A 17,279-nucleotide genomic window follows, 5' to 3' on the forward strand; every position below is an offset into this window, starting at 1 on the left:
CCTCTCTTCCTCTCCTGCAGCTCAGCCAAACAGAATTTCTTTCAGACTATATTTTTTTCTAACTAGCTTTCTCCATCTTCTGAGCTTTTGCACCTGCTCTTCCATTTGTCTGGACAGTCTTCCTGCGCCTTTTCACCTAGATTGACCTTCTTCCTTCTGCTGGTCAAATTACTTCTTCCAGGAAGGTTCCACTCCTCTGTTAAGTCTCTACCCTGTTGGAGTCAGGGAATTGACATTTCTCATGTTTTCATAGTGTGTGTATCTCCCTACCCACAGGAGTTCTCACTGTAGATCATTTCCTGTTTGGGACTGCAATGTAAATCCCATGAGGCTGGGAGTTGTGTGTAGTCCCTTAATGATAGTATCATCACAGATACTATCTGGGAATGAAAAAACATATTTTAAAAATGAATAGTTGCTGTTCATATAAAAATAGGAAGCATATACCCCAATATCTCAAGATTAATTCTATTAAGGGTAAAAAAAATTCATTTTGAGTGGGACTATATAGCTTTACTAAGAGATTCATTATAGATTGAAATATAGAAGAGTAGACATGCTCTAGACCAATTTCCTTTTCATATGGACATGGCAAATTACTGTTTGTTAATAAATATGCAACTAACATTACTTATGTCTATTGAAATTTTCAAAATGTTTACCCTGACATTTCCATCTGAAGCTCTCAGGTAGCAATAAAATAGCTACTGAAATTCCAGCACGGGAGGCCACTGGCCATGCCTTGGGCCAGGCACCTCTGTTCACTTGCGTCCTTCTGAAGGGTACTTCCTTGGGGTTGTCCCAGCCTCTCAGTTGGATACATTATTAAGAATTACTGTATTAAAATACATATCTTTTGCTTTTCTCGAAATAATTTTTGTGTTTTCTGAGTACCAGGCACAGTATATAGCAGGCGATCAATAGTCTTTGAATGATAGAATTAGTTAATTCTGAGTTATATGTATATATTTTTTATTTGGCCATTAATAGGCTATTTTATCTGGTTAATAATGCCATTCCTTTATAAAAATTTTATAATCAAGGATATGCTGTGTAGATAGTATCTGTAGTTCAGTTCCAGAAAAATATTTGTTTCACACTTAGCTTTTGTCATTTCCTTTGATTCGTGTATTTAAACAATTTGACAATTTAAACAGCTTAAATAATGGACAATTCTCCTTTGAAAGATTTTGCTGCCAATATAAAATTCCTGGTTCTGTTTACCCAATCTCCCTGTGTTTTCAAAGTCAATTTAAGAATTTTTACATCATGTCTATTAACTTTCACAAAAAATAGCTGAAAATTCTAAGTAGGTAAAGTAATAAAATATAAGAAACATTTTTAAAGGAAGCTTTTTAGAAAATTACTCTTCTCTAGACATTACACAGTTTGGAATTGATTTTTCCTAAATGTCTGTGAGACCATCAGTTTGTGGACTGCTTATAAAAGTAGATAATCCTTGCAATTAATTATTATCCTTTTCCTAACTTAGTAACCAGAAATATGATTTATTATAAAAAGATAAACATAAGAAGACATTTTGATTTAGATTTTTGGATTTTATAGATTTTTTCCTGGATTTCTTGTCTTAAAGGTTAGACTGTATTTCACAAGAATTTTTTTCTCTATTTTACCACTTTCCTATTCTTGAATTAGGAATAAAATGTGGTTTCTTGTTGCTGCTGTAGTAAATTTCTATGTGAAACTTCTAGTGTATTGATTAAATAGTGCAGAAAATATATCAGATTTGAAAGCTCAATAAAACTGCTGGTAAGGAATGTCCAGTCTGATGGTATTCCACCCTAATCCACGTTCACCTTGACTTTTGATATCCTATTGCATTATTGCAGGTGTCTTTTTCAAAAATTGCTGCAATATGATTGTACTTCTCCCCCATGACAAGTTAGAGCTCCCCCATGTCCCCCATGACAAGGTAGAGCTCCCATCCCTTGGATCTGGGGTGACTTTAGTGATTGTTTGATCAGAAGAGTGTAGCAGAAGAAACATTCTTAATACTTCCTAGGCTCGTTCATAAGAACTCTTCAAATTTTCGTGAGTATCTTGAAGCACTTGCTCTTGGGATGTTCCCTGGAGGTACCCACCATGAAATGAGATGCTTCAACCACAGCAGCGGTGCTGCTGACTGAGCCCTCCGGTGTCTGGGTGACCCATCCTGGGAATCAGCCTGGTGGAGCATTATGGTGACTCCATGGCAAATTTCCCTGTCACCCCACTCTGAGAACTTCCCAGATAACCCACAAAAACATGAGAATAATATCATTGTATTAAGCTAATAAGTCTGAGGTGCTTTGATATATAGATAATTGGAACAGTATTCTGTGTGCTATTTTCCCTTTTATTTTTTGTGTCTGTGTTAGTAGGTATATGTACGTATGTACACATAATTACAGAGAAGTTGAGCTTTGATTAATCTGGGTTTGAAAAGAAAAGATTGCATATGGTCTCTGGGACTGGAATCTATGAGTCAGTTCATAGCTGGGCTACTGATCCACTTTCAGTGGTGTTATGTTATTATCATGTAATATATTCTTTACCTCCCCAGTAATTTTACAGATATAAAATGAAACCTAGATGAGCGTGGAAAGCTGTCAGGTTGACTACTGAAAAATAAAGGAGTCATATATAATCTTAGAGGCCAGTTAGGATTTAAATTATGAACCTGCTTAAATAGAAATAGGAATCTCAGTAGAAAAGCAAGCAAATACTCTCTAATCATTAGCTGGAAACCTCAGCTTCTTCCACTTTTACTGTGGGTTTGGGGCTGTTTCACTCACTCTCCCAGTTCATATATGTCAGAGTCTTCTGCCAGGGCCTGTGTTCAGCCTGTAATGGGATTTCCTTAAATCTGTGTTGGCTCTAGGTTTTGGCTTCTAACAGACAACACTGTAATTTGGCCAGCCTGCCAGGAGCAATCTGGGATTGATGGCCCATCTAAAATTCTTAAATGTTTGTGCAAAGTGTTATTTTGGGAAAGCTGAGGTTTTTTCCTGAACAGCTGTGAAATTCTAATACTTCCCTAAATTATTTATAATATCTTTTAGAAAAAAATGCACCATTCATTTTATTTTTAACTTTTGAATTTCAAAAGGAACTTTTCTCAACATCCAAATGCCAATTTCTGTAATCTGCATCTACTTGAAGAAAATGCACAATGTGAGAGCCACAAGTTGAGTTTAATTGGTGTCTTACTGAGGACTATGGCTGGGGAGACAGCATTTCAGGAGCCTCTGAGAAACTATCCCAAAAACATGAGGGTGGAGGTCAGTGTGTGTGTGGTGTTGGCAGAGAGGGGCGTGCAGTCAAGCACACATCTCTGTACAAAGCTGCTGCTGGTCACAAAGAGCAAGTACCATAGTTAATGTTTTTAGTGCTTATCTAAGTGTGGAAGATGCAAGAAGCCAGGTTCATGAAAATTTTCTCCTGAAAATATCTGAGGGCCTGTTCTAGCAGTTCCCCTCATCCTTCATCCTCACCCTGACTTCTTTCCTGGTGTATTTAAGGTCAGTGGCTATAGGGCTCAGGGACTAAATTCTTATAGAACATGGTGGCAAGTGACATTCCTTAGTTGGCACATGAAATTTTAAAATTTGATAAGTTAGAATTTTTAAAGGAAGATAATATTTTAGAATTTTAAGAATTTTTCTTTGAATAATGTATATGTTTTCACAGTTTTGCAAAATACAGTCAAATGAATATAAATGAAATTTTTTTTAAAACATGAATTTAAAAGCAGTATAATGTGAAATGGTTTACACAGGTAATTTTAGACTATTTTCAGTTTTTTCTTTAATTACAATTTCTCTTGAGATGATGGTAATAATAGTTAGTTTTAAAAATACCATTTAAATAATTCTAGTGACTCAAGTATAATTTCTTTTTAAATAAATCCTTGTGCTAAGTTGATTCAGTCATGTCAGACTCTGTGAACCCACAGACTGTAGCCCACCATGCCCCATGGAATTTTCCCAGCATGAATACTGGAGTGGGTTGCCTTGCCCTCCTCCAGGGGATCTTCCCGACCCAGGGATCAAACCTGCGACTCTTACGCCTCTGGTACTGGCGGGTGAATTCTTTACCACTGGTGCCTCCTTTACATTATTTATTTTAGAAAAGAGTCCCTGTATCTTTTCAGTTGGAAAGCTACTTCTCAAGGAGTTGCTTGAAGCAGAAAAGACAAAAGTATCATTAAACTTTGACTCTTACTCGTTCTGACCTCATACCACTCACACCCTGACCTTGGCGTTTCCCACTATGTGGGGGTGAGTTTCTGCTTTACCTAGGTCCTGCTTGTTTCAGTTTTTCACATTAAAATTCTGACATGACATCTTTCTTAAAAACTTAAAAAATGATTTTCAAATTGCATGACTCTCACAAGTAAATACTTGTTGGTCTTGCTTTTCAGAAGTGTGAGGAATCAAAAGAAAGGAAATACTGTGCCTCCTCCCTTTCCTTAAGTGCAGAGAGATTTGCAATGATTGATGTTTAATGCTTTTTCCTGGTATAAACTTCAGTAATGCTCTCAAATAACACAGATGGCTCGCTTCTCTCCATCCACTAGAATAAAGATTCATTTTTAAAAATTGATTAATTTTGGGAGGGGCTGTGCTGCTTGGCTTGTGGATCTGTTTCCTGACCAGGGATTCAACCTGGGGCCACAGCAGTTAAAGCCTGGAATCCTAACCGCTAGGCTGAGCCTAATCACCCCTAAGGGACCTCCTTAGAATAAGGATTCTTTAAAAAAAGTTATTTGCTTATTTATTTTTATCTCTGGCTGTTACTGCACCGGCTTTTTTAGTTGTGGCAAGCAGGGGCTACTCTTCTGTTGCGGTGGTGGGCTTCTCATTTCAGTGGCTTCTCTTGCCCCACAGCACCGCCTCTACAGGGCTTGCGGGCTTCAGTAGGTGTGGCTCACGGGCTTAGTTGCAAGTGGAATCTTCCCGGAACAGGAATTGAACCCTCTCTCCTGCAGTAGCAGGCGGATTCTTAACCCCTGGACCACCAGGGAAATCCTAAAGGTTTCTGAAGACTGAAAAATCTCTTTCTCAAAACTTTTAAGGCAAGGCCTTACTACACTTGCTTATGCTCATCATTTAGGAATTTTTAATTAGATACCCTGGAAGCAGGGGAATGAGGTATTTAATTCTCAGAAACTTTCCTCTGTACTTATATGTGTGTGTATACACACACACACACAGACACACACAGACACACACAGACACACACAGACACACACACACACACACCCACATATATATAATGCTTATGTTTGCCATATTAGAAAGAGAAAATTTGCATTTATTTTGAAACATTCCAAAATCTTTAAAAATATGAATCTTTGGAGTATTTCTCAAAGGACTACTAAATCTCTTTTGTGTCCTAAATCTGTGGTGTGTACTAAATGTAGAACTTGTTTCCTAGGATGCTAGCATTGGTTTTTCCTCTATAAATGACAAAGCTAGGAGACTTAGAGTAGCAGAATTCCTGAGAAACAGTTCTTTCATCTTGCATGTAGAAAAAATGATAAAATGATATCAGAACATTAAGAGAAATGGAATGAAAACCTCAGGCCAGTCTTTTAATATATTGAGGCAAAATAAATGAACAAAACTCCTCTTTATTCCCTTCCTGTTTTCTAGTGTCGTAAGCTAAGAAGAATGATGTGAAGGCATATTTGAGGTTGGCTTTACTGTTTCCTGGGAATCTACTTGTGCTGAAATACATGTGTTGCCATTCAGCTCTTTTCTTTGTATACCCACCTCCGTGGGTATATTTAGAAATTAAAGAATACCAGTTTCAGTATGAACTCTTGTTCTTCAGAATATATTGCTATAACCATGTGGATGAATAATTAGCTTTGTATGGATGGTATTATAAAGTGTAGACAGACAAGGTTTTTCTCTTGGCTATTTTGAGTGTCTTTTCTGTGACTTTTGAGGTTGCTGCAAACAATTGGAGTCTGTGAAGAAAGCACATTTTTGGCAATACTAATGTACTCAGTTGGAAATAATTTAATTTTTAATCATGAATTCTTTTTTTCACAATAGACAGGCAGTGGTAATAGCTTTAATTTTGAGAGATTAAAACTCCGAAAAGGAAGCTGTAACTAAAGAAATCCCAAGAGTATTTTTATGGTTAGATACTATCTAAAGAAAATCAATATTACATTAAGTGGTGTTAAATCTTTTATGCTCCAAGAAAGCACTTTAGTTGTCCATTTAATTAAGAGCAAATTCAACAAAACAGTCAGTCTCTGGAGAATTGGTTACCACAAAGACTTAAAAGATTAACATTTGACTTCGTGCGTTTTGGTTTCCCACTTGCTTTGAATTGATAAATTTAAGCAATGTTTTATTATTGATACCTCAGTACCATCAATAACTTTATTTAAAGTAAATGTTAAATTAAAAAGGCTTTATGTAATTAAATTATTTAAATTAAAATGGCTCCACATTTAGGGAGCAGTGCCTGTCCCTACATGACTCCTGACCTGTGTTCTGGGCTGTTCTGACCCATCTCTCACTTTCTTTAGCATCAGTGATGCAGAGAAAGTAAATGGTACCATGGTTACCACCTCCTGCCATCTGCTTAGCTGCACATATAAATGTGCACATAGTATATGACAGAAGATGAAAATAGATAAGTGTGAAAATGATATGGGCATACTGACCTAAGATACACTGTATTTGAATATTTCATAGAAGAAAAAGTAGAAAAGAATTAAAATGTATATTTCAAGTTAGTGTTTGACTCATTAAAATTTTTTTTCTGTAAAATGAGTCACAGTCCAGTACCTGGGCCTGACTACATTAGGAAATTTCTTAAGGAACAAGAACAACAGCTTAATTTAGCAGCAACAAACTGAATTTTGACTTTGTGGGAAACAGAGATATGTATAAAACCCTTCTGGTGATTTCCTTTCTCACCAGATTTTCTCTGACAGCATTTTCTGCAGCATCAGCAGAGCGGTGAGGGGTCTGGCAGGGTTATGAAGAGCAGGCCTCACGTCTTCCCTTCCCAGGAAAGGATTCCCAGGGGAAGAACTTGTCATAGGAAAACCCGCCGTGTTACTTACTAAGTGGCTTGAGGCTTCTGTAAACTGACCATCCTCAGCGCCTGCCACGTGGAGTTCCTTTCCCATGGCAACGGCAGCCTCTGGAGGAGTCAGGACCACTTGCTATTTGAGTTAAGAATTGGCCTGGCTTAATTAGAAGAGGTGTAAATTGAGAGAAGAAAACAAGAGCTTAGCACTAAGCATGAATGCATTTCAAAAAGAAACCAGGGTCACCAGTTGAGGAGACAAGATGTTTATCTGAGTCAGAATGCCAGTCTCTGAGGCCTCAGCTCTCACCTATGCTCTGCGTCTTTGGCCCCGGCTTCATTCTGAGGTGTTGCTCCCTTTCATGCACCCAAAGCCACTCTGAACATTGTTGGGTGATTTAAACCATGAACTGCTTACAGTCAAGGTCTGTATCGTGCGGATCTGATCCAGCTCTGTACCCTGCCCCCGCCTGCACCGCACACCCTGCGAGACATGCGTGCACATGCTTTATACAGTGGGCGTGTGGTGCACGTACAATGCACATACAGCGAGTAGATGGCATGAGCACGTGGCGGGGGCCAGGCTGCAGTGCCCTGATGGAGTCACCTTGTTCCACACTCGCTCCACCTCCTTTCTGATGCCTTACTGGATCCTGTTTCCCTAAACTGACCCCCTTGAGATGTTTTGAATGCAAACCATCCTTCATTTGAGCCCATCTCCAGCACCTCCTTTTCAGATGTGCTCCTTTTTATACCCCAAGAACACCATGCATGTGTGCATGCTAAGTCACTGCAGTTGCATCTGACTCTTTGTGACCTATGGACTGTAGCCCACCAGGCTCCTCTGTCCATGGGATTCTCCAGGCAAGAACACTGCAGTGGGTTGCCATGCCCCTCCTCCAGGGGATCTAACCCCCCAGGGATCGAACCTGAGTCTCTTATGTCTCCTGCATTGGCAGGCAGGTTCTTTACCAGTTGTGCCACCAGGGATACATCCCCAAGAACACCATAACAAATCTTTATTGCAAAATTGTACTTAAATTAAGTATCACATTTCTTACTGAAATCAACTCTTATTATGAAATTTACAAACCATTTAAATATGAGTCTGAAATCTCTGCATACTGAGTAATACTTATGTGTGAAATATATATGAAATGATATTATTTTTCCCAAACATGTTCTTTATCTTTATTTCTGGCGTTTAATCTTAGTTTTAAATGCCTTTTCATTTTAAAATTATTCCATCTTTTTAAGAGAAAATCTGAAAATTTGATATTTTATTTCTTGTTGAAAAACCATTTTCAAGCTGTAACTTGGGGGAGGGGGAACTCTGAGTGCAGGTCTAGCCTGCTGCCTTCTGTCAAAAAGACTCCAGAACAGAATCCTGTCCCCATATTCCCCTCTGAACTGGCCCCCTTCAGAGGTGAGAGGAGTCTTTTGGGGTATCAGATGTGCTCCCGAGGCCTTTGGTATTCTGAGATCATTTGCTTTTCCCGTTCTCTTTAGCAATAACCACCGGTTGTTGACAGATTACAATTTGATTGGTGAAGTAGTTTTTTTGTTGTTACAGTAACAAATTACCACATGCCTAAGTGCTTAAAGGAACACAGATTTATTATCCTATAGTTTCCTAGGTTGAGAGTCTAAAAGGGGTCTCCCTGGATTGTAATGTAGATACCAGAAGGACTGGGAGGTGGGGTGGCATTTCCTTGCTTATTCAGGTGTTGGCAGAATTCGGCACCATGTAACCATATATAGACCCGTGGACCAGTTTTCTTACTGGCTGTCACTGGGGGCTGAGTAGGGCCCCAGAGCACCACCCCCAAGGCCCTGCACAGGGTATCCTGCATCTCAAATCCTGCTTCCTTCTCAGCTTTCATCCCTCCTTGTAACCAGGAAACATTCTTGGCATCTAAGACTCAGTCACTCATGGAATTAGGCTGGGTCCACCCTGGTAATCCAGGATAATCTTCCCAACTTCCCAACCCCACTTTGCCACATGAGGTAACGTATTCAAAGAGACTAGATCTGGAAATCTTTGGGCCAATATTATTTTGCCTACTACACCTGGGTGTGCTAATGTTTTATATACATCATTTTAGTTATTTCTATTTTATCAGAGAAAATCAAGTCTTAGAGTTGGGTAAATTGGTCACATTATCATGAGATGACACTTGTTCAGTCGCTTAGTCGCGTCCAACTCTGACTCAGTGGACTGTAGCACGCCAGGCTTCCCTGTCCTTCACTGTCTCCCAGAGTTTGCTCAAACTCATCTCCATTGATTGGATGATGCCACCCAACCATCTCAACCTCTGTTGCCTCCTTCTCCTCCTGCCCTCAATCTTTCCCAGCACTGGGGTCTTTTCCAGTGAGTCAGCTCTTCGCATCAGGTGGCTGAAGTATTGGAGCTTCAGCTTCAGCATCAGTCCTTCCAAGAAATGCTCAGGGTTGATTTCCTTTAGGATTGACTGGTTTGATCTCCTTGCAGTCCAAGGGAATCTCAAGAGTCTTCTCCAGTACCAAAGTTCAAAAGCATCAATTCTTTGGCTCTAGGCCTTCTTTATGGTTCAACACTCACATCTGTACATGGCGACTGAGATGACAGTGGCATGATTTAAATCCAAGTCTGCTTGATTCTAAAGCGACTTTCCCCATGACTCCAACACTGTACTGCACTGTGTGTGTGTGTGTGTGTGCTATGTATGTGTAGCACACACAAATACACAAAGAAGTTATGAATGTGCTGAAAAGCCAAGTCAAAGGTATAGTTTGCATCATTTCTTCTGGTGATCTTTAAACAAATCTGTTTTTTTTTTTTTTTTTTTAATATTAGAGGGTGATACTAGATAGTGGGAATTTGGTATGTTCTGAATTAATCACAAAGCTATAAGAACAGAAAATATTTATTTGCAAATTTATTAGTTTTCCAAGACTTCAGTTCCGAAAGGTTCAATTTCACAGGTTCACTGTGAGGCTGTACCTTGATTGGAAACTCTGAAGAAATTCAGTTCAGTTCAGTTGCTCAGTCATGTCAGACTCTTTACGACCCCATGAATTGCAGCACGCCAGGCCTCCCTGTCCATCACCAACTCCCAGAGTTTACTCAAACTCATGCCCATTGAGTCGGTGATGCCATCCAGCCATCTCATCCTCTGTCGTCCCCTTCTCCTCCTGCCCCCAATCCCTCCCAGCATCAGGGTCTTTTCCAATGAGTCAACTCTTCATATGAGGTGGCCAAAGTATTGGAGTTTCAGCTTCAGCATCAGTCCTTCCAATGAACACCCAGGACTGGTCTCCTTTAGGATGGACTGGTTGGATCCCCTTGCAGTCCAAGGGACTCTCAAGAGTCTTCTCCAACACCATAGTTCAAAAGCATCAATTCTGCGGCACTCAGCTTTCTTCACAGTCCAACTCTCACATCCATACATGACCACTGGAAAAACCATAGCCTTGACCAGGCAGACCTTTGTTGGCAAAGTAATGTCTCTGCTTTTTAATATGCTATCTAGGTTGGTCATACTTTCCTTCCAAGCAGCAAAGATCTTTGTTTTCTGAATGTTAAGCTTTAAGCCAACTTTTTCACTCTCCTCTTTCACTTTCATCAAGAGGCTTTTCAGTTCCTCTTCATTCTCTGCCATAAGTGTGGTGTCATCTGCATATCTGAGGTTATTGATATTTCTCCCAGCAATCTTGATTCCAGCTTGTGCTTCTTCCAGCCCAGCGTTTCTCATGATGCACTCTGCATATAAGTTAAATAAGCAGGGTGACAATATACAGCCTTGACATACTCCTTTTCCTATTTGGAACCAGTCTGTTGTTCCATGTCCAGTTCTAACTGTTGCTTCCTGACCTGCATACAGGTTTCTCAAGAGGCAGGTCAGGTGGTCTGGTATTCCCATCTCTTTCAGAATTTTCCACAGTTTATTGTGGTCCACACAGTCGAAGGCTTTAGCGTGGTCAATAAAGCAGAAATAGATGTTTTTCTGAAACTCTCTTGCTTTTTTGATGATCCAGTGGATGTTGTCAATTTGATCTCTGGTTCCCCTGCCTTTTCTAAAACCAGCTTGAACATCTGGAAGTTCTCAGTTCACGTATTGCTGAAGCCTGGCTTGGAGAATTTTGAGCATTACTTTACTAGCATGTGAGATGAGTGCAATTGTGCAGTAGTTTGAGCAGATTGATTTAATTTCCAAAGTGATTTTAATTACCAAAATATTTCACAAAAGAAATATACTAACATTTTCATATGCTTATAATTCTGATATAGTTTTTTGAATTAATAGTTAAGGTTTAGTATTGTTAGGGAAACAAATGGTAATATGTGATAACTTTGGGAATTACATACTATTTGTCATAACATAAATATACAGCTGCCCAAACTCCTGGGCCCAAATATGCATATCTTTGCTTTAGCTCATAACTGTGTTTCTTTTTTCTGCTTCAGGCATCCTTTTATATCCCCCTTGTTTGTTTACCCTTCCTTAAAATATTTCTACTGTAACAATCAAGATGTTTTTCCTTTTTTAAAATCTACTTTACTGAAGTATAGTTGATTTGCAATGTGTTAATTTCTGCTGTACAGTAAAGTGATTCTGTTATACATATATATATATTCTTTTTCATTATGGTTTATCACAGGATATTGAACATAGTTCCCTGTGCTATTATATAGTAGGACTTTGTTGGTTATCCATTCTGTATATAATAATTTGCATCTGCTAATCCCAAATTCCCAATTCATCTCTCCCCCACTCACTTCCCCCTTGTTAACCACGAATCTGTTCTCTAGGTCTGTTCTCTATGTCTCTATGTCTGTTTTTGTTTCATAGTTAAATTAGTTTGTGACACAGATTGGATTCCATCCACATTTAAGTGAAATCGTATATTTGTCTTTCTATCTTCCTTCAGTTAGTGTGACCATCTCTATGTCTGTCCATGTTGCTACAAAGGCTGAGTATATTCCATTATACGTATGTATCCCACCTTCTTCATTCATTCACACAGATGCTTTTCTTAATTGCATTACCTTAGTTTCAGGCTCTCTGGGTTCTGGCCTTATCAGGATGCATCCAGGGAAGGGTGTGCCCTGGGAGCATTCATGTGACCCGTCTGTCTGCCCCCCAGACTCAGCTCTGAGTCTGCTTTCTCAGCCTGCTCTCCTGAAAGTGACTGCTGCGCAGAAGCAGGATTTACTCATCACCGTTTCCTCTTTCCCGCAGAACCTTGATGCTCTGCATGACCACCTTGCTACCATCTACCCAGGCATGCGGGCACCTTCCTTCCGGTGCACTGATGCGGAGAAGGGCAAAGGACTCATCCTGCACTACTACTCAGAGAGAGAAGGGCTGCAGGATATTGTCATTGGAATCATCAAGACAGTAGCTCAGCAGATACATGGCACCGAGATAGACATGAAGGTAATGGGCAGTAACGGGCTCCTCTGAACGCGGGTGACATGGAACGTTAGAAAGGCTCCCGGTTTACCCTTGGATATCGCTGTTAGTGGACCTCAGCAGAGGTATAGGTCGGCCGTAACAGTGGTGGCACTGGCGATCTTCTGTGCTTGGCCTTGGAATGCATTATACAGGAGCGTTTTCCTTGTGGGAGCAGATTTTTCTTTCCATTCATACATTGCTTAAGGCAATGGGAAATTTAATTTGCATTTCCTGGGAGTCTTACTTACTGGGAAGCAGGAGAATCTGTGACTGGCTTAGCCGTGGCCTTCAAAATACAAAAACACATGGACACATTCTAAAATAATATGAAGTATTATTTCACTGTTCATGGCTTCTTTGTGGATTTTTTTTTCGGGGATCCATCCCTGAAATGTGGTTAGAATATCTCGTTTTGTGAGCCAAAAGTTTTGCTTTTTTTAAAAAAAAAATTAGACTGTTTTGTAAAAGCCTGGTCTCATACTTGCTTTTTTTTTTTTTTCTTTTTTCATACTTGCTTTGTTATTGATGATACCCACTGTTTTGAGTGATGATTTTAAGGTATTGATACAATAACTGTGCAGTAAAAGGAACCATTGTTTTTCCATATTTCTGACCCAGAGAGCTGCTCCCAGGCAGCTGTGTTTTGTGTGTCTTCATATTTAAACACAAGAGCCATTTTTTAGTGGCCCTAAATTTGACAAAAGTGGGGGGAGGGGTGCCCTATTACTGTTGAGTTTTTTCACAAATGATAACATTTTATTATAGAAAAAACATCCCAAATATAGGATTTTATAAACACTGGTAGGTGAACAAGTGCAACTTTAAACATAAAAAGAAAGTAAAAAGGCAAAACCTACAAGCCTTTTGCTTTTTAGAGAAATGTCATGTTCTCCTGCAGAGGTGGTCTCACCAGAGCACAAATGCGACTCCATCTCCTATAGAGGCTTCAGGTTCACTTTCTGAACAGTCTGACAGTTTCAGAATGATGGCAAGAAGTGGCATGAATAAATCACTGAGACTGATTCTTAACTTTCTCTTGACTTTTACTTGGTAAAGGCTCCCCATCACACTTTGACAATTTAAAGCCTCTGCTCTGGTTGTGTTTGTTCACAAAAGGACCTCCTGGAATCCTAGCCATCCTTCCTACGCTTACTCTACAGTATTTTCATAGACGTGTGTACATTAGTTCAAGATAATACTGACTGTTGTACATTATGCAGTAAATCCAGCTACTTTCTTCTAGCTTCTTACCTTTTTTTTTTAACTGTCATTCTTTCTTTATGAAAAATCTAATAGGCAGTGTGCTTTCTCACATATACAGTTACATTCTAACATATGTGGGAAGCCCAAACTTTAAGTATAGTATTATACAAATAAAACTTATAGCATTTTGGTTGATTATATTAGGAAAGCATCCTGCTTATTTAATCTAGTAACATTGCATTACATATCAGTTTGTTTTTTTTTTCTTTTCTGGAGTTTCTGTTAGTTCTGACATGATTCCCCAGGTGCATTCTTTGTTTTTCTACTACTAGAAAGTGGGAAACATGGAACATGATGTTATCAAATCCAGAGACATTTAAAAATTAAAAACTTAGGTAAAGGATTGAAATTCATCCATGATTAGGAATCTCACTGGAAATCAGTTAAAATTCAATATGCCTTTCATTTCCAACTTTGGATTCTAACACCAAACTAACACCTCATCTCGAGTGAGGGAGCCTGTGTCAAGGGGGTTGTAAACACTGGTCTGCTCTTGGTTTGTTAATTCCTTAGCCAAGCCGAGCAAGAAGCAGGTACATAGAAACTTCAGGAAAGAAACATTAACTGGGGCACACTTGGAAACTGCAATTGCCATGGTGATTAGAGTCTTTTCTTGGGAGATTGATAGCAGTAACACAATTCAGTAATACAATTCAGGTTTTTAGTTAGTTGTAGTAATCACTTATAGACACTTTATATAATATGGGCTGTTCTTTGATTCAAGTACTCCAAAATAGATGTCTAAAATATTTGTATTGGATATTTATATTTGGTGTATTTAGTTTTTTCAAGGGCAGTGTTTTAATTTCCTGAGGTATTCTTTTTTTAATTAACTTATTTTTTATGGAAGGATAATTGCTTTACAAAATTTTGCTGTTTTCTGTCAAATCTCAACATGAATCAGCCATAGGTATACATACATCCCCTCCCTTTTGAAACTCCCTCCCATCTCCCTCCCCACCCCACCCCTCTAGGTTGATACAGAGTCCCTGTTTGAGTTTCCTGAGCCATACAGCAAATTCCTGTTGGCTATTATTTTACATATGGTAATGAAAGTTTCCATGTTACTCTGTCTATACATCTCACCCTCTCTTCCCCTCTCCCCATGTCCATAAGTCTATTTTCTATGTCTGTTTCTCCATTGTTGCCCTGTAAATAAATTCTTCAGTACTATTTTTCTAAATTCCGTATATACGTGTTAGAATATGGTATTTATCTTTCTCTTTCTGACTCACTTCACTCGGTATAATAGGTTCTAGGTTCATCCACCATCCTGAGGTATGCTTAAATTTGTAAGTCTCATAAGTCTGGAGCTACCAGATAATTTAACTACTTAAGAAATAGTAGACCATGTCATGAAGTGATAAATGAAGGATAGGTTCAAATATAATCAGGAAAGCTATTTTGCAGATTTAAGCAAAGCAAAAGGGTAGAATTGAGGAATTCGTAAACTTGGCTTGCATATAATTCAGTTTTTCTAGCTGAAATGGAAAGAGCAAACCATCAAAATTTTTAGGTTGCTTTGTGTTGCTTTGGAGACTTTAGGGAATGAGTTTTCTTGGGGCAAAATTTTCCCATTGTAAATGAGAATACTGATCTTTAACCAGTGTAGACTGGTGTGGAAGTTTTAATAGTACTACCCTGATTTCACCATGAAACAATATGTGGGAATATATATACAAGAGTCCATATTAATTGCTATTTGTTCCTCAGTGTCAGAGTTTGGTGCAGTGAACTAAGGAAAAAGGGGGAAAAGAGCCGTGCTTTGCCCTTATTTAGCTGCAACTGAAGAAATACTCTCCCAACTGCCTTCCATTTTGATCTGGCTGCAACTCGAGATATGTTTTTTCCTTTTTAAGAGGACATGTTGGTTGCAGTTTCTTAAACTCAAAAGAAAAAATCTTTTTTATACCTTAAGCATGCTTGTGAATAATATTTAGAAATGTAGTTATTTTTTAAATTAGAGAGTTTCGCTCATAATCAGGATTACTCCCATAGAGTAAGCTTCTAGATTTGGAATTAAATCAAAGAATATAATTTGGGGAGGGGGATTTTAATGCATATTGTCAATCTATCCTTCAGAAATATTAATCAAAATACCCTTCCATTAGTGGTGTATGAAATGTTTGTTTCTGTTCCTTTGTTTTTGTTCTTTGTTTCTGTTCCTACCTAATATGGCACTGCAGTTTTATATACTTGCCAGTTGATAGATAAAAAAGACATCACATATATTTTAAGATATGTGCTTCTGTCATTTAATTTTCCTCTGTTTCTACACAGCATTTTTTTATCATATTAAACAGTACTGCTCTGTCTGATGTGTAGGTCGTTTACCGTACATGTGTGCCTGGCTTGAGGGGACGCTGAGCCTATGGGGACGGGGGTGCTTTGCTCCAGATTCTACCAAAGAGGCTGCATGGACCACTAGGGGACTCATTCCAGATTTGCAGTTTTACTGTGAATAATTATTGTCTTCAAATTTCCTGAATCAGTATCCAAAAATAGTTTTCTATATTAGGCATATATAATATTTGCATATTTTAAATTTTTAAAATTAACCTTCTAAATGTGGTTCTCATGATCAATTTCTTAGGTGTTTAAATATTGTAACCAAATGGAAATGCCAGACGGTTAACACCATTTACCTCTTTGGCATCCAGGTTATTCAACAAAGAAATGAAGAATGTGATCATACTCAATTTTTGATTGAAGAAAAAGAGTCAAAAGAAGAGGATTTTTATGAAGATCTTGACAGATTTGAAGAAAACGGTACCCAGGAATCACGCATCAGCCCGTATACGTTCTGCAAAGCCTTTCCCTTTCACATCATATTCGACAGGGATCTTGTGGTCACTCAGTGTGGCAACGCCATCTACAGAGTCCTTCCCCAGGTAAAGGACATTACATTCCCTGGGAGCCTGAGATGAAAGGCCACAGAAATGCTACTGTTTCACGTGGCCACTCGTTCACTTAACCTTTGTTTGTCTGTCAGGGAACATGGAGCACTTGGTACATCACAGAAGTCCTGTAACCGTAAACTCAGTATGTTTGAGCATCCTGCAACTTGGCCTAGGACAGCTGCTTTTTTTTTTTTTTCCTTTTTTAATCACAAGAGCAATGGGAGAATTTTGCAGGAATAGTGGACTTGTTTTCATGAGAAAATGACTTTCCAGTAACGATCAGCTTTCACTTAATTTTTTCATCATTGAGCAAATAGTCACTGTTTGTCTGCTGTCTGAAAATAATGTTCAAAATCAACCACTGACACTTTTAGGCAAAAGAAAGGAATTTAAAATACACCAAAGTGCTAATTAAGTGCCCCTTCCTTTTCATCTGCATTTTAGCTCCAGCCTGGGAACTGCAGCCTCCTGTCTGTCTTCTCCCTGGTCCGTCCTCACATTGACATCAGTTTCCATGGAATCCTCTCACACATCAATACAGTCTTCGTGTTGAGAAGCAAGGTAATCAAGATGTTATTTCACTCAATGTGAGGAAGTAAGGTCTGTTACAGATTAGAAA

At 38.8% G+C, this 17,279-nt stretch overlaps 1 protein-coding gene across 1 annotated transcript in view; it reads left to right on the forward strand.

The window, feature by feature from the left end:
• Positions 1-17,279, forward strand: part of GUCY1B1 (guanylate cyclase 1 soluble subunit beta 1) — a 53,972-nt gene that overhangs the window by 23,135 nt on the left and 13,558 nt on the right. The window contains exons 5-7 of the mRNA XM_065903916.1: positions 12,282-12,479; positions 16,421-16,651; positions 17,105-17,221. Coding sequence (XP_065759988.1) covers positions 12,282-12,479; positions 16,421-16,651; positions 17,105-17,221 — 546 coding nt within the window. The remainder of the gene's footprint in view (positions 1-12,281; positions 12,480-16,420; positions 16,652-17,104; positions 17,222-17,279) is intronic.

Source organism: Muntiacus reevesi, chromosome 13 (genome assembly GCF_963930625.1).
Source record: "Muntiacus reevesi chromosome 13, mMunRee1.1, whole genome shotgun sequence".
In the NCBI taxonomy this organism is placed as follows: domain Eukaryota; kingdom Metazoa; phylum Chordata; class Mammalia; order Artiodactyla; family Cervidae; genus Muntiacus; species Muntiacus reevesi.